The sequence below is a fragment of the Primulina eburnea genome, chromosome 13 (assembly GCF_022965805.1).
Source record: "Primulina eburnea isolate SZY01 chromosome 13, ASM2296580v1, whole genome shotgun sequence".
Lineage (NCBI taxonomy): Eukaryota > Viridiplantae > Streptophyta > Magnoliopsida > Lamiales > Gesneriaceae > Primulina > Primulina eburnea.
This window is the reverse complement of record NC_133113.1, coordinates 30,763,251-30,783,434: the sequence shown is the minus strand read 5'-3', so window position 1 is coordinate 30,783,434 and position 20,184 is coordinate 30,763,251. Positions and strand designations below refer to the sequence as shown.

The window sequence follows — 20,184 nt, the reverse complement described above, 5'->3', positions numbered from 1 at the left end:
CTAGCCTTGCACTTGAGTTTTAATTAAAATAAAAAACCAAAACCCTCCCCAAAACCCATCAAAATCACACGTCCCTCGTCCCCTAAACACTTAGAACTCTCCATCAGCAGCCAAAGCATACACACACGAGATTTTGGAAGGGGAAACACACGACTTTTGGGAAGAAAATTCAGTAAGGACCTCCTCTCCACAATCGTTCCTTGGATCGCCGAAACGTTTTTGTGCGTAATATATGCAAAGACACGCCCTAACTTTCTTTCAAACATCTTTCACAGCATACTATGTATAATTGTTTAACTTTTCATGAAAAATATGTTGCACAAGATTTATTCTCGTTTTATGGGCATATGTGCATATAATTCATGTTTTATGATTCAAAAACTCATGTTAAGGATACCTAAAGGGGCTGTATGGTAGGGACACCAAAATGGATAAATTTCAAAGGGTTTAGGAGCCACTTAGGAGTCGGCACAAGGGCTGGACGTGAGGGCTTCATGGATGAACGAAAATAGAGTCTTTGGGGGTTTGGACTCTTCGGCTAGGGTTTCCTAGGGCATGCGGCTGCTAGCTGCTGTTAGGTCACGTCCAAGGGTCTTGAGAGGTTCAAGCCAGGGTCTTAGATAGGTTACACGAAGGCTGGAATGAGGGCTAGGCAGGAGACACACTTAGGAGGGTTGCTCAAGGTTACCTAGTGCACGGGTGAAGGGGCTGCTTGTGTTAGGGCTGTTAGGTTCGGTCCAGCAGGTTCCTTAGGGGTTGGTCATGGTTTCATATGACTGAAAGATAAGCAATTGTAGCAGATATACATTGACATGCACATATGTTTCAAATCAAGAGTTGTTTTGAACCAAACAAATTACATTCCCTAACCGCAAAATAATCTATTACAATAATACAAAATCCAGCCCACTCCTACCGTGGAGATCACTAAAAATCTACGGTAAATTAATATCAACAAATAATATTGGCATCATGACAGCAGTGGACCATAAATCGTAAAAAAAATCAGATAGACAAAAGAAAATGAGGGGGACGACTGCTCCCACCGGCCATCTCTCCCCCTCCAGCACCGAACAGCCGCAAACGTAATGGAAATGCTTCATGCGCTTGCTGGAGGTGCAGCGCTTGAATGTGCTGCATTGTTGCCAACTTCACTTATCATCTTCAAGATTTCGTCTTTCTTAAGCTGCAGATCTTGCATCTTATTCTCGATCTTTTCAAGCTTCGCCCTCAACTTGTTGGGATCCGTTTTATCCTCAGGATTCTTATCCTTCTTCTTATCCTGTGCACCATCCTTAATTTTCTTTTTCTTGTCTTTGTTGTCTTTCTCTCCATTTTCCGCCTCCCCCTTGTGCTTATCCTTCTCCTTCTTTTCGTGTTTCTGATCTTTCTCAACTTTGGCTGCACTGTCATTCTTCAGATCTTCTGTTTCTCCCATTAATATCTGGTCAAGATCAACTGGCCTCTGGCATTAAAAACATCATCTCAGAATCAAGATTGTAATGCATGCATGCAAAACCAATCAAGTCTTAAAAATAAGAGCTCAAATCTAATTAAATGAACTATAAAATAATAGCATTTGAACACTTTCTGAACCATTTCTTTTTCTAATTGAAGTATATTAATCATTTTATATGTTAAGTAGCAAACAAGCAATTCTATAGAATGAAAAAGGTACACAGATAACCTGAACTATCTTCTGATTTTGATGAATTTTTATGTGTCAATGTATAACATACAACTGCATTTAGTTTATATAATCTGTCGAACTCCAAATTATGTGTCCGATTTTTATGCATTTTCAAGTAATTAATCTTTGGTCTATAATCTTCTCCCTGTATACTATCACTCCTACCCACAATTTCCCCCCTTTAATTCTGCCAATCCTGTCAAAATTGTTCTTTTTAATTTTCTTTCACCTCTAGCGCTGTTAAAAAAGTAAACTAATTACTATGCCTTCGAATATAGGAAATAGGAAAAATTAATATTAAATCCCCCAAACATTCTTTTAATTTTAATGCCAAATTCATCATGCCTAAAAAAATTAAAAGATGTAAAAAGAAAAACTAGTGTTCTAACAAAATAACTCATATTTGTTAAACAGTATTAATTTTATCTAGAGATTTATTCTATAGATTGTTCTCTTGATAATATATATTGTATCGATATGTAGATTACTATTTTCTATGATATAAAATTATTTAAATCAAAAGTTAAATGCAATTACGGAAAAACTGCAATTTATTGCTTTTTGATTTTGGTTTTGTATCAATATATTTTTAATCGAAATTGTTGATGTGAAACTTTACATATCATGTGGAAAATGGATGGAAAATGTTGGTATTTATAGAGAACATTTGCGACGGTATTACCTAAACCCGTCGCTATTAGCGACGGTTTTTGTTAATACCGTCGCAAATTATGGCGGTAATTTCAAATTTTGAATTTTGGCGACAGTTTGACTAATACTGTCGCTATATTTCGCGACGGTTAGGAACAAAACCGTCACAATGTTAAAATAGCGACGGTTTTTAAACCGTCGCTTATAAAAATGTTTCAAACAAAACCTTAGTCAAAAACGCTCAAAGACGGGCTATTAGCTCAGTGGTAGAGCACGCCCACGTTAGTTTATTGATTAAAAAATAAAAAATTCGGGCCCACTTCTACACCGGATATATCATATAACACTTTTAGTGTCTCTCCACGAAAAACGCTTATTTTGATTATTCATCGCGTGATTCCTATCAACCGATTCGTTGTTGTCATTAACCCTAAAAACTGTTGTCTTTGACTCCAAAAGACAACGGTTGCTTAAAAAATGGATATACGACAACGGTTTTCACTAAAACGGTTGTCAAAAATTTTTTAACAACGGTTTTAGTAAAAACCGTTGTCGTATGTGTGTTGTTGATTAAGAAATTTCTTGTGGTGTATATATATAGCTTAACCAAACCGAGCTTTAGCCTACTGCTCGGCTCGGCTCGCTTCGACTTGTTTACATCGTTACACGGAATGAGTTGATGGGGGTAAGAAAATTACTTTATTTAGAATCTTAACATAAAGGACGTACGAATAATTGTTTTTTTAGAAACACTAGTAAAAACTCTATATCAAAACAGAAATAAAATAAGCCGACTAACCTTAGATCAATACTGAAAAGTGGTTGCCCACCCATATTTTCCTCCAAGCTTCTCATTCTCATGTTTCTTTTCTTCCACTAATAACATATCCATTCCACGATTGGCCTGAGATTCATCAATGGAATTTCTAAGTTAGGCGTCGGTAATATATTTCGGATAAGCCTTCTCGTATTTTGAAAATGTATTAAAATATATGTATATATATTGCCCAAAAATATAGAGTAGCGAAAGGTTCACACATTCTGATACAATAATGGAGGTCGCCATTAGGTTTAGGTGTAGGTCGGTTTTCTTGATTTTATCTTTTGTAGTTTTCAGCGCAACGGCGAATAATGCCGATATAGATGACGAAGTATGGAAGGAGCGCGCAGCTGCAGCGAAGAAGGCCGCTCGCCAAGCCTATCAACCGGACCCGGAAATAGTTACGGATAATCTCAACAAGCACGTTCATATGTACGTTGTTCATTAATTTATAGCAATGGAGTCAATTGTTAGCGTTCAATGGTGGAGGGAAAGGGGCCAATGGAATCAATTTTTTACCCCCTAAATCTTAAATTATCGCTGTGTTCGCCCCCGAAAAATTATTATTTTAAGCTTCACCACCACTATATATACGATGATGTTAATTAATATGTGTATGTACTCTGGTTTCATATATAAAAGGTACGAGGAAGGCGACAATAGCACTAGGAGAGGGTTAAGAAAGTACGACGGTGCATGCATGGCCACAAACCCTATCGATCAATGTTGGAGATGTGACAAGAATTGGGCTAGAAATCGGAAGAAGTTGGTGGATTGTGTTCTTGGATTCGGTCGTCACACGACAGGAGGTAAAGCCGGAAAATTTTATGTCGTGAACGACCCGTCGGACAATGATCTCGTAAACCCGAAACCAGGAACTCTAAGGCATGCCGTGATACAAGCACAACCACTATGGATCACATTTGCACGTGATATGGTGATCAGGCTGACCGAGGAGCTTATCATGACGAGCAATAAGACGATAGATGGCCGTGGAGCACAAGTGCACATTACCAATGGCGCGGGCATAACCATACAATATATAAGTAATGTCGTAATCCATAATATCAGAGTTCACGACATCAAGAAAGGCAGTGGAGGCCTCATTAGGGATTCTGTAACGCATTATGGTTTTCGAACTAGAAGCGATGGAGATGGCATTTCTCTCTTTGGCGCGACGAATATCTGGATCGATCACGTTTCAATGTCGAACTGTGACGATGGACTAATAGACGCCATTGAGGCCTCCACTGCCATTACCATCTCGAATTGCCATTTCACCAGCCATAATGAGGTAAATTGCTTAATTAACTAGTTGAAGAATAACTGAGAGCCGAATGATGCACATATTATAAATATTATAAGTGTCACGTTACACCCTAGCTCTCATGTAAATAAAATAAAATAAAATTTCATAATTTTTTAGAAGTGATCTGATGATGAGTTTCACCAACAATACCCATTCGACTAAATTTCTCGATATCCATAAACAAGTTTTGTGGCGTCGTTGGAACGTATGTGATCGTGATGTATGCAGGTGATGCTGTTTGGAGCAAGTGATAGTTACTCGGATGATTCCATAATGCAAATAACCCTAGCTTTCAACCACTTTGGCAAGGGATTGGTTCAAAGAATGCCTCGAGCTCGTTACGGATTCGTACACATTGTTAACAATGATTATACTCATTGGTTAATGTATGCCATTGGTGGAAGCCAACACCCTACCATACTCAGCCAGGGAAATCGATTCATTGCTCCTCAGAATCCCTTTGCCAAAGAGGTAATGTCTTCTGGACCTATGATATGTAAATATAGTCATTGTAATCAAAGTATAATCATTATTAAGATCTAAATTTATACTATGTTGAATCGGATGTGGAAGGACTTCATGTTTAACGAGCCCGTGTCATGATCAATACGGCGAAGCTAGCAGTGCGAAAAATGATCAAGTCCAATGTTAAGAATTAGGATTATGCTACATGTACAATGAAAACTGCACATTGAGTTTCACATTGCATTTGAATTTACAAAATTATTCTGAATGCACTTTTCAAGAGTTTTTCCAAATAAAAAATGAACGGATAATTTTTTAATTTCAAAGCGGAAGTGTAACCATCATTGTACATATATAATTTCCTAAGAATTATGTTATTCCATGGTAATCACATTGCTAAATAAATGAGTACACAATGTGGCCCTAACAGAAACTCCATTGTTTCAAAGCTATTGTCTATATGGATCTTTATGTTGATTTAATGTATATTAATTGAAGGTAACGAAGAGAGACTATGCGCCAGAGAGCACCTGGAAGAATTGGGTATGGAAATCTGAAGGAGATCTCATGATGAATGGAGCATTTTTCACTCAGTCCGGAGATCCGAACCACAAGTTCGTGGGTGGACGCGACACTATTAATCCAAAACCGGGTGAATTCGCAAGCCAGCTCACAAGATTTTCGGGTCCTCTCGATTGTATTAAAAAAAAACCTTGTTAGAAACAAGTTAAGTACCAATGGGTACGTAAAAAAAAATATGTTTAATTTGTTTTATGGAAACAATTGAATAACTGACCCGTAAATCTTCATATATCGGATATTAATATGTATAGTAAATGTAAGGAAACTAATTATAAAATGTTAAATGTCATACATATGTTGGATTAAGTTCTTGGGAGTTTTATATATGTACTTTGGACTGCTCTACTCGCCGACTCTGCATGCTTTTAATTAGTCATGGCCATTGCTGCTATATATGTGTTTGTTGATTGATTAATGACTTTATTTTCAACTATATAAATTTTTTTGTGTTCTGAAATTTTTGGAATGTTCTATCTAAAGAGAGGTAATGCCGAAAGGATAATTTTTTAAATCACCTTCACTGCATACATTAATTAATTTTAATTATTTGATAATTAAACTTTAATCAAGAGGACGGACGCATACTCAGAGACTGTAGTTATATATCCCTATTTTTATAACAATATAATTGATATAAGCGTTTACTAACTATTTTATACGAGGGCAGTTTCCCTTATTACACGGTAAGCTGGTTAGGTACCCCTACGTACACGTACGCGTTCAGACTTCAGATGGAATGGAACTTCGCTTGCTATTCAGCAGAATTTTCAAAACTTGACCTCCCACTTCATGCCATAATTGACCGACTGGCCAGATGATTATGACAAAATATACGTTTCGATGGAAAAAAATCTAATTAAGTATACGACGAAATTGCTTGTTCATTTTATCAACAAAGTGATGGAATAAAGAAAATAATATACAGAGAACAATATCATTTATTTGTACACTTTAAGCACCGGAGAGCATGCATGCATCTGATTAGGCATTCCGAAACACTGCATTTCCTTAAGTAATTCACAAGTTTAATGGTCTCCACTTGCTGCCACGACAGGCTCCTCACGTTTCATCAATTTTGTGAACTGTACAAGATTTAGAAACTTTTGATTAATCTCAGATAAGGGTCCTAGAAAATGTTACACGGAAAAATTTGTGCAGTAAAAAACTATGATCGGTATGCAAATTAAAGCCGGTTGTGTGTTCGGAGATGATGAAATATTAATACAAACCTGTGAGGTTTTGAGCTCCAGTTCCTTCCATTCCATGGATGATTTACTTCCTTCTACTATCCCGGTTCCCGCGTAGAGTATAGAACCGATGTCCTAACAAATCGAATCGGCATCATATTAAGCATCGATCATGCACGACTATAAATTATTTTTATCCAATGTATGGTATGCTCACCTTGCCGACTAAGGCTGATCTTATTCCAACAGCGAATTCACTCTCTGCACCACCAAACCAACCGACAGGACCAGCATACATGCCTCGGTCGAAGGATTCTGCAAGAATTATCCGACTTATTTATACATATCGTACACAATCTTGCGTTTTGAACTGAAAACATAAGAGCTAAGTTTATCGATCCTAACCTGTTTCGGTTATAAAAACTCGTGCTTCTTCCATTGGTTGTCCGCATACAGCAGGGGTTGGATGGAGAGAAGACAAAATCTTGAACTGCAAATTGTATTCATAATTAGAGCCTTTATGAACCGAAAAAAATGAAAATGAAGAGCAGTAAAAAAAAATAGTGCGTCATATTATAATCATAAGAAAAATTGGAACAGTTATATATGTAAATACCTCATCATCCTCTCTGCGAAGTGTGCCTGTCAATTTAGCGTAAAGATGTTGTACTCGTGGAAGTTTTCGTAGAGCTTTGTTTGGTTCGACTATTGTGCTGGAACATATAGCCTGAAGTTCAAGAATTTAGAAATCAGACGATGTTTTAATTAATTAAACCTTAAAAATACGAAAACAAAAATTGTTTCTCTCTGCTAATTGAAAACTGGACTTACCTCGAGTTTTCCTCTTATACTTTCTCGTACTACAGCGAACTCGTGGTGATCTTTTGGGCTGCAAAAGGTTAAGATGGAAAGGATTTAAGTAAAATTACACCTATATATTTAGTTGAGATTGAGAATATATAGAAAAATAACCTGGAAAGCAAATCATGTCCTATTTGTAAGTCTAGAGCCTCGGTTGCGCCTCTAGCTCGTGTGGCAGCCAGCGCGTCGCTGCTAACGTGAAGCCCATCTCGAGAAAACAGTCGTTCGGGCTTTTCAAAAATTGAAAAAATATGTCACACTCTTATCTTCATAATGAATTTCATGCACTAAATACATTGAATAAAGGGTATTCAAATATTTTCATAATAATGAAAAAATAATATGAACTACTCACAGTGTTTCCAATGAATGCGGGTGCTTCGGGAGGTTGAAGACAAAATTGATATGAATTTTTCCCTTCAGCCTGTAGGGACTCCAACCACATTAAGGGGTCAATTTCTATGTTTGTTAGCACTCGGCTGCTGCGTGCGAGTACGACCTTGTTCAATGCTGAATCTTTGCTCCTGATCAAATTTAAGGCTTGATTCACAGCTGAATCCCAAGATATTTGGTTGGGAACATGTGTTTGATCGAGTAAAACAGCTGGAGTTGCGTTATTATTTAGCTTGATAACTGGGGAAAGCTGCAGCAAAACATAGACATAAATATAGATTTAATATATTCAGATCAAAATTAATTAATCACTGTTGAAATTAAGTATTCAAGTATAAAACTATTGTAGGGTTCAACTTTAGAGCTCAAAGTTTTGATAAATGTGGTGTGCAATATGAAGTCAGTGCAGATGATATAATTTCGATACCTTAAATACCCTAATCCTTTATACTTTATGAAGTTCTAATTCTAAAATGGTAGCTACCTGCCACATTGTGGCCTCAACCGCAGCAACGGCTTGTTCGTATGTCATCGAGAGGCGATTGTCCCAAGCAACGGTTGCAGCAATCATCGAGTATCCTTCAAACTCATCGAGTTCAACCTGTATTCATCATATATGTATTGAATATTAAACTGTACTATTGTACTGAGATTGTGAAAGCACGTAAAGGGTCTTAAAAATGTTCTTACTTGAGGAACCATGAAATAGAAAGAGCCAAAATCTTTCCATTCGGGGGCAATATTAGCCCTCGCATCAAAACGCATCCCTCCATAAGCACGGATCAAAGGAGACGTTTTCGATAAGAACCTGAGTTTAAACACGAGCACGGTTTTCAGCAGGTTATGAACTCGAAGAAATTTAAGAAGTGGTTAGATGCTAGAGGTCAGATACAGGAAAGAAACAAGAAAAATAATTATGATACCTTTTGATGGAATGCCAATCATTCACAGAGAATGAATTGAGATGGCGGAAAGAAACTGCGGAACCGAAACCAGCAACGCTAACTAGCTTTTCTTGATGATCGTTGGAATAGTCTTTTTCATTTTCAAGTCTTGAGATAACGTTAGATTCTCGACCGGAGAAGTAGGTACGAGGGTGAAGAGGGTTGTTCTGAGAACGAAGCCAGTTTAATGCTTCTATGTGTTGTTGAATGGGCACCTTCACAAAACCATCACAATTTTTAGCTTATAACAAATGGTCGTTTTGAAATTTCGTAAACCAAGAAAAGGAGTTTCTAGGACACGTAGAAACATGAAGTACGTACCTCAAGTCGGATTATTCCCGATTCAAGATGTGAAGGGTTTGATTTTAAGTCGTAGATTGCCGAGTTGAGGCGATCAGCAGCCAAACCCGGGGTTGGAGCCATCGGAAATGTTTTAGTTTCAATGGTGTCAATCGGGGCTCTAGGATCGTCAACTTGACAACCATTCATGGATAGTGAAGATAACTCCTTGCACTTCTGTATGTATTCATTACAAGAAATAAATAATCAAACGTTTGCATGAAATCCAATTCTATATATGCATGGATGCACATATATATATAGATAGATAAATTATATTTCTTCTTATGAAAAAAACACCATATATCTTTAAGTTCTTACATGATTGGAGAAATGAACCGAATGTTTCGCGAACGTAGTCGGGGACGAAGACGAGGATAGCTTCCTGGAATCGAGGTCGGAGAAACGTGCAATACAATGCTTAGCAACCCCAGCCATGGATTTATATGACAACTTTTGACACTCTTAATTATATGTTAGTTTCTTTGGTCTATATCTTTCTTAATTGCCAAAGTTGTGAGCCATATAGAACAGAGCTTGAACTGGTATTTATACAAGTAAAACACCTAAGATTTAAGCCCAAATTCACGCCACACCTGACTTCGAGTCTGACTAGTTGCAGTTAATTAATTAATAATATCATCGAATAGCCATACATTAAAATATACCCCCACAGTGCTAGAAGGATCAAAATAAAATTAAAATTTTATATATTTTTATTTATGAATATTGGTACGCAGATAGTTTCTTCCTTTTGAGGGAAATGGTACATACTTTCCGTAAATAGTAAATCATTTAAATTTAAAGAAAAAACGAGTGTTATTTGAAATCATTTTCTTATATACATTTCTCAAATGATATATGATCGAGTTCGTAAAGTAACTATTGTACGAAGTAATAAAAGTAAAATATATTATGCGGAATTGAAGAGAAATTTTGAAAAATGCATGACTAATATTGGTCAGTATAAGTTAAATTTTGACGTGTTAATTTCACTTGCAATATTACTCGATCCCCACGTTAAACCAGCGTTTCCCTTCGAGGTTTTTTTTTTTCCCCCAAAAATTGCATGCTGTCCAGGATTGTGATTCAGTGAAAGCGTCATCGCCTATATATAAAAAAAAACTATTTGTAATTCTTTGAACTTATTGAGTTACTTTTTGAATGTTTGGGGTCTGCATGTTGCGCATAGACAAGATTTTTTTTAATAATTAAAGATGGGCAAAAACATGGTCCACTCCTGGTAGCATTGGCCATCTGCTGTTGTATTTTGTTGATTTTAAGATTAGTTAATTATATATGGTAGTATATTATTTGACTAAAATAAAATTGAAACAATTACTCAGACTAAATTGTATTTTTTTAAGGCAGTGTCTTATCTGGTGGCTGTAAAAGAACTAATTCCAGGATCAGTCTTTTTTGACCTAGACATTTTATAATTTGGCGCTAGCTAATGTGACCAAACATCTTCCAAGAAAGCATACATACATACATATATATATATACATACATATATATATATATATATATATATATATATATACACACACACAGAGAGAGAGAGAGGTGGTCTTATCAGACACAGCCAACCTCAATCTTGGTAAAATAAAAATTCGATTAACGAGATTTAGTGCGTAAGTTTTGTTTAAATATGCAGCAGTAGTCGATCAAATTAATTGTTAAATTTTTATATTACGATATGGTCGGTCATACGTGGGCCATATCGAAGCCTGAGGTGCACATGCATGCATGGGTTGTATTTTGTTTGAATATTTTACCATAAATCAAATTTCCGATCACCGGTAGTTAATCTAATTCCCAAGTTCGAAAGACACATAAATTCGAATTCAATTATAACAATTTTTTTTCAACTCAAAAAACCCCAACCCACCCAATTATATTTACATATAGATGACAGTTATCCATAACAAATTGATGAAATTTGACAGAGAAAACAAGATGAAAGTTTGAGATTTTATTATTGTTTATTTATTCGCGTTTTTCCATTCAATTATTGAATTCCACAAGCATGTGGCAAGTTTGCACTCTACAAGGGGAGTTCTCACATTCTACGAAACATCAAAAAAAAAATATATATCTATATATATATGTATATATATATATATTAGAGGCACTTGAATCGTTAAAAAAAATTAAATAATAAGTAATATATTTTGAGTTGGAATCTTGTGAGACGGTATCATGAAACTTTATCTGTGAGACGGGTCAACCTATCGATATTCACAATAAAAAGTAATAATTTAACATAAAATTTCATGGATAACCTAAATAAGAGTTCAGTCTCACAAAATACGACCCGTGAGACCGTCTCACATAAGTTTTTGCAATATATTTTTGTAAAGGAAAAATACATCGAATATATCATGCTCGATTAAAGAAAAAAAGGAGAGTGTACATCATAATTAATAAGGGACGTTTGATAATTCAATCTTCGCATAAAAAACTCACACATTACTGAAATATACATACGAATTGTAGAAATAGGTAGAGTCTATATATGTTAATGCAAATAGTCCATTTCGCCAGCGTTAGTTAAGAGTATTAGTTCGTTTTATATTCTAATATATCAGTATTTTGTGGTACGCAATGTTTGTCATATAATTATCTTTTTGAGTTTCATAATTTTTGGGTAAAAAATATACATTATTTTATTAGAATATTATGCTTATATGTTACATAAGATTTAATGAGATAATTCGAGTTTTTAGATAAATTAGATATTAGTTAGAGAAAAAAATCAAAAAAAAAAAAAAAAAAAACAAAGAGATATACAAAAATTACTAATAAAATCACAACATCAAAGTTAGCAAACAAATATCATAAAAAGGTAAATGTAAAGAAACTTTGAGACAAAAACTTGTGTGAAACGGTCTCACGGGTCGTATTTTGTGAGACAGATATCTTATTTGGTTCATCCAATAAAAAACATTATACTTTTTATGCTAAGAGTATTACTTTTTATTGTGAATATCGGTAGGATTAACCCGTCTCATAGATAAAGATTCATGAAACCGTCTCACAGGAGATATATATAATTAAATTCAACATAATTATTTATCAGTTTGATTAATAAGTAATGATAATTCAGATTATTTCGTGGGAAGATGTAGTGCTTTGCAACAAAATAAATTGAGATATATTTCACTTCCGAGAAAAGAAAAAGGAAAAGAAAAAAAGCGATCAATAAATTTGTGAAAATATATATAGTCAAAATAATTGTTGACAAGTTCCAATCTGGTACATATAGATGCATAAAAATAGCCTCCCTCGACGTGTGAGAACTTTCATTTCAATTCTCAAACAAAGAGCGACTACCCATGGTCAAAACTGTACGTCGCTATTCTCATTTAATTAAATTTATATGTTGACTTTGATATTTTGATAAAAATGATATTATTTAAAATTTTTGACTATAAAATCATTGTATTTTATGTAAAGATCATAGTTGAAGGTGTGGTTAAATTTTATCTATATAATTTACGTACTCAAAAAATCATATATATTTTCTAAAAATCATATATATGTAAGCTTAGAGATGACAATTGGCTGATATTCATTGCTTAATCGAAACTGTTAGCACACTCTCGATTATAAGACACAATATCATAATCCGCACGTCCTTTATTTCGAGAATACAAACACAATATTGAATGTCTTTGCGTAAAGAATATCGCTCAACTAAACTTTTAGGCTCAACTCTTATTTATATGTGTGAGTGATTTCGTGTCTGCGAGGATTTAATAATTTACAGTGTATATATCTCATATGTATCCTTACACTTGTGTTTGCTCTCATTCAAGTGATTTTAATCATATAATTGTTCATGTTTTGAATCTTAATCAAAAGCTTATGTTTGATTTTCAAAATATATTTATAGTCTTCAAAAATGATATATATACTAGATATAATAATATAATTGTTTCGGAAGGTTATGGCCATTTTCTACCGTTAAACGATAAAATCCGACTTGATGGACGTTTTTCCGAGCCCTACTGACTTGGGCTTTGATGTTAGTTATGCTCGTCAGCTAGGCTAATCAATCAACTAGGCTCGTTTCAGTTAGGCTGAGCCTTGCTGATCTGAGGTTCGATCCTAGCTGATTTCATTATGTGCACAACCAGAAACTTCATCGCTGTTTATCAGCTCCTTAAAATTCGATTTAGACTTCGACCAGTGAATACGATTTGTAATCATCGTATTAGATTCGTAACGCATACTGAATCATTTCATTCTGATAACCGAGCTTATCAAATTGACCAAAATATTGTAACTGACTTATGGTTGTTTCCATTACAATCAGTTTAATTTGCAACAATCAGTGTGTCAAGATAACATTCAAATTTAGGAAAATTGATTATTCTAGTCTATTTTAAAGTTTTAATTTTAAAAATGGCCAACTTTATTACAGATTTTGCATTATGTCTTATTTAATTAAGAAAAACCCTAAAAACCCTTTTTCTATGAAAACATATGTTCCGTTTTTGTGATTCATTTGTTTAATTATCTATTATTTCTTTTTTAAAGTTGATATAACATTTGTTATGTTTTATTTAATTTATAATATATTAATTTTTTTAATACTACTTACTTATATAAATAAACATATTTTAATAAAATTATGAGTTGTTAGTTTGAATTAATGCATACGAAACCACAAATGTTATAATATTTTAAATACAATTGTTGCTCATCTAAAATGATATAAACAAAATCATCAATCACTTATGAAACGTAATAATTACATCAATGTGAGTTTACACAAACATAAATAAAAAAATCTGATGGTCTCAATTAAATCTCTGCTTTATTCCATGCTAACAGTTTATGAGTATGCACAATAAACCTTCAAAAAAATAAAATGCATAAAAATGATACTCGACAAAAGAATTATCTCAAATTATCACCCGTCTATGTCCAAATACATGGAATTCATAAAATTATTCGAGAAATGACGAAAATGAAATAAAGAGTTTGATATAAAGAAATTGATGGTGAATAGAGTTTAAATGATAGGGGATATTTATGTGATTTGATATGATAAAAAGACTATTTTGGTAAATTAATTTAACTGAAGACTAAAATTGATTATAGTAATTGTGTGAAGTCTATTTAAGAAAATCTCCCTTCGATTTATCCCAACTAGCCAGAAATACAACTTATATCAAATTAATTTTCTGATCTTTCATTTTTGCGGCTAATCATTCGCATCACTGATCTACGAGATATCATCAAAACATCGCAACTTGCCAGATTTTCTGTCTTCCAACTTGAACAAATTCACACTTGATTCGGTATATTAGAATTACAATAACAACTTTTGTTATCAAAATCAAGATTGCTATTGTTTCTAAACACAACCGCTCGAGTGGCCCACTTTGTTTTAATTTTTTATATATTAGTTTTGTAATAATTTTTTATTAGTTTAATATTAGCCCAAGTGCTTAATTTAAAAAAAATTAAAATATTTTAATTTATTGACATTTTCTTATATATATATATATAACAAGGTTGTTGCCGTAAAGCGAATTTTTAGTACATCTTGTCTCGCATGCATTCCCGTGGCCATGGGGTTGGGGGTTGAGTTCCCCTTCATTATCCTAATTGCATTTCAGGATATGATTTATCAATTCATATAATATTTTACTCCTTCCCGAAAAGCAATAATCAGAGATTCAACGCTGCATTGTATTACACGAACTACAGGTATGCACATTTTGTGTGAGAAAATCAAGAAATCTAAAAATAAATAAATGATGCAAATACCAAGATTTCAGGGTTCATTGAGATTATCTAAAAATTGTACATTTCGATTTGTATTGCTAGTCATTTTGATGAGATGGAATAAGCTCGTACCTTTTGGAAATGCACTTGCTTTATAATTCTAAAAAAAAAAAATTAACATATTTCAGTTCAGAAAATAAAATCAAACATTCATCATAAACCCCGAATTATTTATTTGTTTGTTGAGTAGGTCTTTCGTGAGACTGTCTCAAAAATTTTTATATGTAAGATGTATCAACCCTATAAATATTCACAATAAAAAGTAATACTCTTAGCATAAAAAGTAATATTTTTTCATGGATGACTCAAATAAGATATTTGTCTCACTAAATACGACATGTGAGACCGTCTCACACAAGATTGTTTACCATTTTATTCAATAAATTAATTTTTTATGATTAATGTTTGATTTTATTTTCTGAGTTGAATTATATTAATAAAAATTATATTAATCAATAAATTTATTAGCAGGTACTGTGTGCAACGTTTTTAATGATCTATGTTCATACATGTAGTAAAAGTAATATGCTTGACATATAAATAATATTTTTATTCAAAATTAGCATATATTATATAATACACAAAAAAATAATATTTTTCACGAGTTAAAATGTTTCACTCAAATAAACATATATTAAATAATATTTATTCATAACATAACTAACAAAGTGAAAAATTATACTTTGTACATAAAAAATTAATATTTTACATGAATTGAATTGAATTGAATCGAATCGAAAATCCATCTCACAAATTTGATCCAAAAAAAAGTGTCACGATATTTGTTTTAACGAATTATTATTGACAAAAAATTGTATGAGACGGTCTCACAGGTCGTATTTTGTGAGACGGATCTTTTATTTGAGTAATCCATGAAAAAATATTATTTTTATGCTAAGAGTATTATTGTGAATATCGGTAGGGTTAACAAGTCTCACAGATAAAAATTCGTAAGACCGTCTCATAAGATACCTGCTCGTTATTATTAGTGTTACGTTCATTTATTTTGAAACTTCTATTTGTATTTACTGGGGACTTGTGCGAATCAATTGGAATGAGTGCGTAATAATTATTTATATGATTCTTTCTTTTTAAATGCAAGATTTTATGTTCATTTAATTAAATCACGTAAGAGATATATATCATCATCGACTTTAAAAGGTGTGTTTGATGTTCATTTAATTAAACTATAAAATAATGTAATTGATTATCATCATTTTTTTATGGTTAAAATTATTGAAAAGATCTAATTTTCTAACATTTACCGCCTCACATAAGAGACCAAGTCCCAATTATCCTCTGCTAACTAGTGATTCAAAATAGATTCAACATCCAATTTTTTACTTGACTAATGACTATCTTACACACTGAAGCATATTTTGGTAGTATTCACAAATATTTCAAGTAATTATGAATTTTCATTTGTTATAAATTGTTTAATTTTATAAGAGAAATGTCAATAATCACTTTTTTAATAAGGACTTACAAAAACTATCTAGCTAAATTTTATTCGCTAAATTAATTATTATTAGTATTAGTAATTAAATATAGGAAGTAAACTTTATTTTTTTTCAAAATTTTCAAGTGAATATCATGAAACTTGTCATAGCCATCGTCAGTCAGCAGACCAAATATTTGGAGCCACACTTCAAACAATGTATGTAACAAATGAATATAAGACTTCCCCACTTCCTTACAGTTACAACTTGGAAAGAGATTATTAGTGTATGATTGATTGTTGAACAGACCAAAAAAAATTGAGCAAAGTCAATCCAGAAAATAGACTTGAAAATTACAGATTCACACACCACACGTCTTCAATATGCCCACCTAGATAAAATTTCAAACCTATACATAAAAAACTAACAAACCAATAAACAAACAAACCACGCAACGTTACTAGATTGCCATCGATCAGTGTATGATTTTATCTAAACTTGTGTCACAGCCACAACTTCAATCTGGTGTGACATCTCCTGAGACAAAGAAAATGCAAAAAATGTGAGCTAAAGATAAAGAAAAAAAATGGCGTAATATCAAAATTGTTGAATAAGAAGAGAAACATAGGATAGGGCCAGCTTAAAGCAAGTTAATTGGGATATATAAAGCTACATTCATCAGATATTAGAGAGCGATCAAAAGCCTTGCATGAGCACAAGTATAACAAAGTGGCATTTCTATTAGAATATTCAAGGACTGTTATATAATCAAAATCAAAGTAAATACCATGTTTTCCTTGTTTTCTCGGCAGCCTTCTTCGGGTGGAGAGTTAACATGACCTGCCACAAGAAGAAAATAGTTCATGGAACAGCCCATCAGGAAAATTTTGTTTTATTATTGTGGGCTGATATCAATGTCACCTTCTTCCATAGCTGTCCTTCCCTGCTTTTTCACCTTGTCCTTCTCTTTAGCTTGTTCTTGCTTGGTTGGCTTATGGGGTTTCTTTTGTACACCACGCCCCCTAGTTCCAGAACCAAATTGAGAGTTAGTCATGTTCTCATTTATTGATTTTCTGTTCTTCCTAGGTTCATTCTTCTGTGTCATTTCCTTAGTCTCCTTTTGATCTTCATGAGTATCTTTACCAACTGCCTTAGGCTGCGGCTTCTCAGCATCCACTGTCGTAGAAGAGGTGCTGTGAACATCATCATCAGTTGCATGATCTACTTCCGAAAGCACTTGAGAAGAGGTGCCAGAGATTTGCAACTGTTCAAATCCATCTGAAATCTTATAGCTCTCGATTAATTCTTTCGTAGATTCACCAAGTTCAGACAACATTTCGTGGCGCTGCACATATGCTTTGAACTCGTCTCTCATCCGCTGCATAGGCTGCAAATACATAGAACGAATGGAAAATAGAACTAAAAAATGACTGAATCCATAGTTACCTTGATACGAGGACAAACTTGGACAAAAACAAAATCATGGCTAATAAGCATTCAAGATTGATAAGGTATAAAAATTCATTACTGAATACAAAGTGATCAAGCTACAAAAACATCATCATACCTCACATCCAGCCTCCAAAGCAAGTTTGAAGAAACCAAGTGAGACCGAGTGCTTATTAGCGGACTCAGAGAGCTTAATCTGAGTCAACCAATAAGATGCAGATGAAAGAACACTGAACTTCTTCCGGCTAGATGACCTAGAAACATCAGAAACTGGAGTATCACTTTTCCCAGTATTGTTGTCAGACCTCCTTCCTCTAGTCTCGGATATGGGGGTGATATTGCCTAAAGATTTTGAAGCAGAGCAGGCACTTGACTTGGAAGGAATAGAGAATCGCCGTGGTGGTCTGGCAGATTTTTCTTTCCCAGATATGTCAAGAACGCTCACGCTCTTACTCACATTAGATGCTGGCCTTGCACTAAATGGCAAAATGGAACAAGAATTTAGCATGCAGCATTTAACCTTACAGTAAGCATGGGGAAAAGGATTGCATTTGCGTCTTCGTGAACTTCAAATACTGTAAATCTGACATTAATTTGTCAGTTAAATTTCACAAAAATGATAAATCAAAAATTCTATCCTGTATCCATTCGACAACTGGCTGCTTTGAGGGTATGTAGACAACAGATGCATCTGTAATTCTAACATACAAAATACCGTGCAGCCGCGTATTTTTCAGAGAATCTTGCTGAATTTGAATTTCAATGATATCACAAATCATTTACATCTCATATAAAACTACTAACGTATCTCAGAAAGTACTCCAAAAAGAGAAAACGTGACCGTGTCAAGAATGTAGCATCCATTTAGCAAAATACAAATATGAAGTTCAAATTCAAAGAGTTGAACGATAAAACAGGACAATTACAAACAGGAAATCACAAAATAAAGGGAAAATCAAATTATTAAATTATTAAAGAATAAAAAACTTGATCAGCCTTAAGTTGTTGAATAATCACACTCCTTATTGGTAACCAAGAACCGAAAATGTGAACAATTCACAGTACTAAGGAAAGCAAGACGTTTTTCAAATATAAGCATAGTTCGGAATTCCGAACCCCATAAAACACTTGAAAAGATTTTTAAAAAAAGAAAAAAAAAGAGTAAGTACATTTTCTCACGAACGAAAGCAGACCTTTTATTAGCAGATGAGTTGGATGAATCCATAAGCGGCGGCTTTTCTTCACTCGATTTCGTGGCAGAACGGAGAGGGTATCGCAGAAGCCTAGAGGCAGATCTGTCTGCATTCAAATCAAAACACCAAATGTCAATCCGTTTACACAATCTTCATCTTCAATAAAAGTAAAATCAGAATTTTTATTAGAAGTTTTACGAGAGGCAGAGGATTGCTCTTTGGGGACAGAATCCTTCATGGAAACAGGATTTTCGAATTTCACAAAAAATATTTTTGAATTGATTGAGAAGAAAATGAGAATCAGACAGAGTCGGAACGATGGGCGAATGGTCGAGATTGGAAATTTTATAATTGGGAATTGAGCGGGAAAAATTAGGGTTTCTAATTTTCAATTAAAAAAATTGGATAAAGTTTTCAAGGATTAGATGGAAAGCGAATTATGCGAATTTTAGGGCAACGGGTGGTTTTGTGGAGTCCGCTCTTTACTCATTTAACGCTCTCATTTTTGAATTTTCAAATTTAAAATGTTACCCGTTTGGTATATTCTTAATTACTAGCTACTCTGCACACGCGGTGCGTGTGTGTACAATTTTTTTTATAATTATTTATGGACTAAAATGAAATTTGACAAATTATCGAAGTACTAAAATGTTATTTGAATAATTGTAATAAAAAAAATAAAAACAAAAATGTTTTTTGAAATTAAAAAAAAAACAAAAATGTAATTTTGATATCAAATAGGAGGGAAACCAAAAAACAGTTATTCTAATATGCTTAAACTTAATAAATAGTAAAAGATTTTTTTTTAAAAAAAAAAAGATTTATTGGGCTTGCAAAATAATGGGTTTGTTGGTGATGACTTGAATTATCCATGGGGAAAGTATTAATTATATATTTTTTATTAGTATTTGTTGGCTTTTTCATAAATTTGAAGGTAATTAAAGTGACTTATAGACTCGATAAAGTTACCTAACCAAATAAAATAAGTATTTTGGGATAATACTGTTCTTGAGTTTATAATCTAATATTGGTGTTTTCAATGAGAATCGACACAGTGGCA

At 33.6% G+C, this 20,184-nt stretch overlaps 4 protein-coding genes across 4 annotated transcripts; 1 reads left to right on the top strand and 3 right to left on the bottom strand.

Moving 5' to 3' along the window:
- Positions 1–1,058: 1,058 nt before the first annotated feature.
- On the bottom strand, positions 1,059–1,739 carry LOC140808586 (uncharacterized). The gene is made up of 2 exons (XM_073165657.1): positions 1,688–1,739; positions 1,059–1,465 (listed from the first exon to the last, which is right to left on the bottom strand). Exon 2 carries the CDS (start codon positions 1,436–1,438, stop codon positions 1,100–1,102), a length of 339 nt encoding a protein of 112 aa, XP_073021758.1. The 5' UTR covers positions 1,439–1,465; positions 1,688–1,739; the 3' UTR covers positions 1,059–1,099.
- A 1,594-nt stretch (positions 1,740–3,333) lies between these two features.
- On the top strand, positions 3,334–5,811 carry LOC140808584 (pectate lyase-like). Its single transcript, XM_073165655.1, has 4 exons — positions 3,334–3,593; positions 3,804–4,455; positions 4,699–4,941; positions 5,434–5,811. The coding sequence occupies exons 1-4, from the start codon at positions 3,394–3,396 to the stop codon at positions 5,653–5,655; spliced, it is 1,317 nt and encodes a 438-aa protein (XP_073021756.1). The 5' UTR covers positions 3,334–3,393; the 3' UTR covers positions 5,656–5,811.
- A 366-nt stretch (positions 5,812–6,177) lies between these two features.
- LOC140808583 (isochorismate synthase, chloroplastic-like) lies at positions 6,178–9,770 on the bottom strand. Its single transcript, XM_073165654.1, has 13 exons — positions 9,563–9,770; positions 9,224–9,418; positions 8,882–9,117; positions 8,649–8,766; positions 8,443–8,559; positions 7,921–8,208; positions 7,677–7,795; positions 7,536–7,593; positions 7,321–7,431; positions 7,110–7,194; positions 6,922–7,019; positions 6,747–6,839; positions 6,178–6,599 (listed from the first exon to the last, which is right to left on the bottom strand). The coding sequence occupies exons 1-13, from the start codon at positions 9,677–9,679 to the stop codon at positions 6,543–6,545; spliced, it is 1,692 nt and encodes a 563-aa protein (XP_073021755.1). The 5' UTR covers positions 9,680–9,770; the 3' UTR covers positions 6,178–6,542.
- A 7,030-nt stretch (positions 9,771–16,800) lies between these two features.
- Positions 16,801–19,521, bottom strand: LOC140810642 (uncharacterized). The gene is made up of 6 exons (XM_073168504.1): positions 19,323–19,521; positions 19,125–19,230; positions 18,050–18,407; positions 17,404–17,869; positions 17,270–17,322; positions 16,801–17,019 (listed from the first exon to the last, which is right to left on the bottom strand). Exons 1-6 carry the CDS (start codon positions 19,360–19,362, stop codon positions 16,975–16,977), a joined length of 1,068 nt encoding a protein of 355 aa, XP_073024605.1. The 5' UTR covers positions 19,363–19,521; the 3' UTR covers positions 16,801–16,974.
- Positions 19,522–20,184: the final 663 nt, after the last annotated feature.

What these genes read in the sequence shown, in the direction of transcription:
- LOC140810642 (XM_073168504.1), bottom strand. Translation starts at nt 19,362, where the DNA reads ATGAAGGATTCTGTCCCCAAAGAGCAATCCTCTGCCTCTC. An exon ending in AGAGCAATCCTCTGCCTCTC is followed by an intron (nt 19,231 to 19,322) that starts GTAAAACTTCTA and finishes ATTTGAATGCAG; the next exon opens with ACAGATCTGCCTCTAGGCTT. An exon ending in AAGGACAGCTATGGAAGAAG is followed by an intron (nt 17,323 to 17,403) that starts GTGACATTGATA and finishes TTCTTGTGGCAG; the next exon opens with GTCATGTTAACTCTCCACCC.
- LOC140808584 (XM_073165655.1), top strand. Translation starts at nt 3,394, where the DNA reads ATGGAGGTCGCCATTAGGTTTAGGTGTAGGTCGGTTTTCTTGATTTTA. An exon ending in ATTTCACCAGCCATAATGAG is followed by an intron (nt 4,456 to 4,698) that starts GTAAATTGCTTA and finishes TGATGTATGCAG; the next exon opens with GTGATGCTGTTTGGAGCAAG. An exon ending in AGAATCCCTTTGCCAAAGAG is followed by an intron (nt 4,942 to 5,433) that starts GTAATGTCTTCT and finishes TATTAATTGAAG; the next exon opens with GTAACGAAGAGAGACTATGC.
- LOC140808583 (XM_073165654.1), bottom strand. Translation starts at nt 9,679, where the DNA reads ATGGCTGGGGTTGCTAAGCATTGTATTGCACGTTTCTCCGACCTCGAT. An exon ending in GGACATGATTTGCTTTCCAG is followed by an intron (nt 7,594 to 7,676) that starts GTTATTTTTCTA and finishes AACCTTTTGCAG; the next exon opens with CCCAAAAGATCACCACGAGT. An exon ending in AGTTTTTATAACCGAAACAG is followed by an intron (nt 7,020 to 7,109) that starts GTTAGGATCGAT and finishes TAATTCTTGCAG; the next exon opens with AATCCTTCGACCGAGGCATG.
- LOC140808586 (XM_073165657.1), bottom strand. Translation starts at nt 1,438, where the DNA reads ATGGGAGAAACAGAAGATCTGAAGAATGACAGTGCAGCCAAAGTTGAG.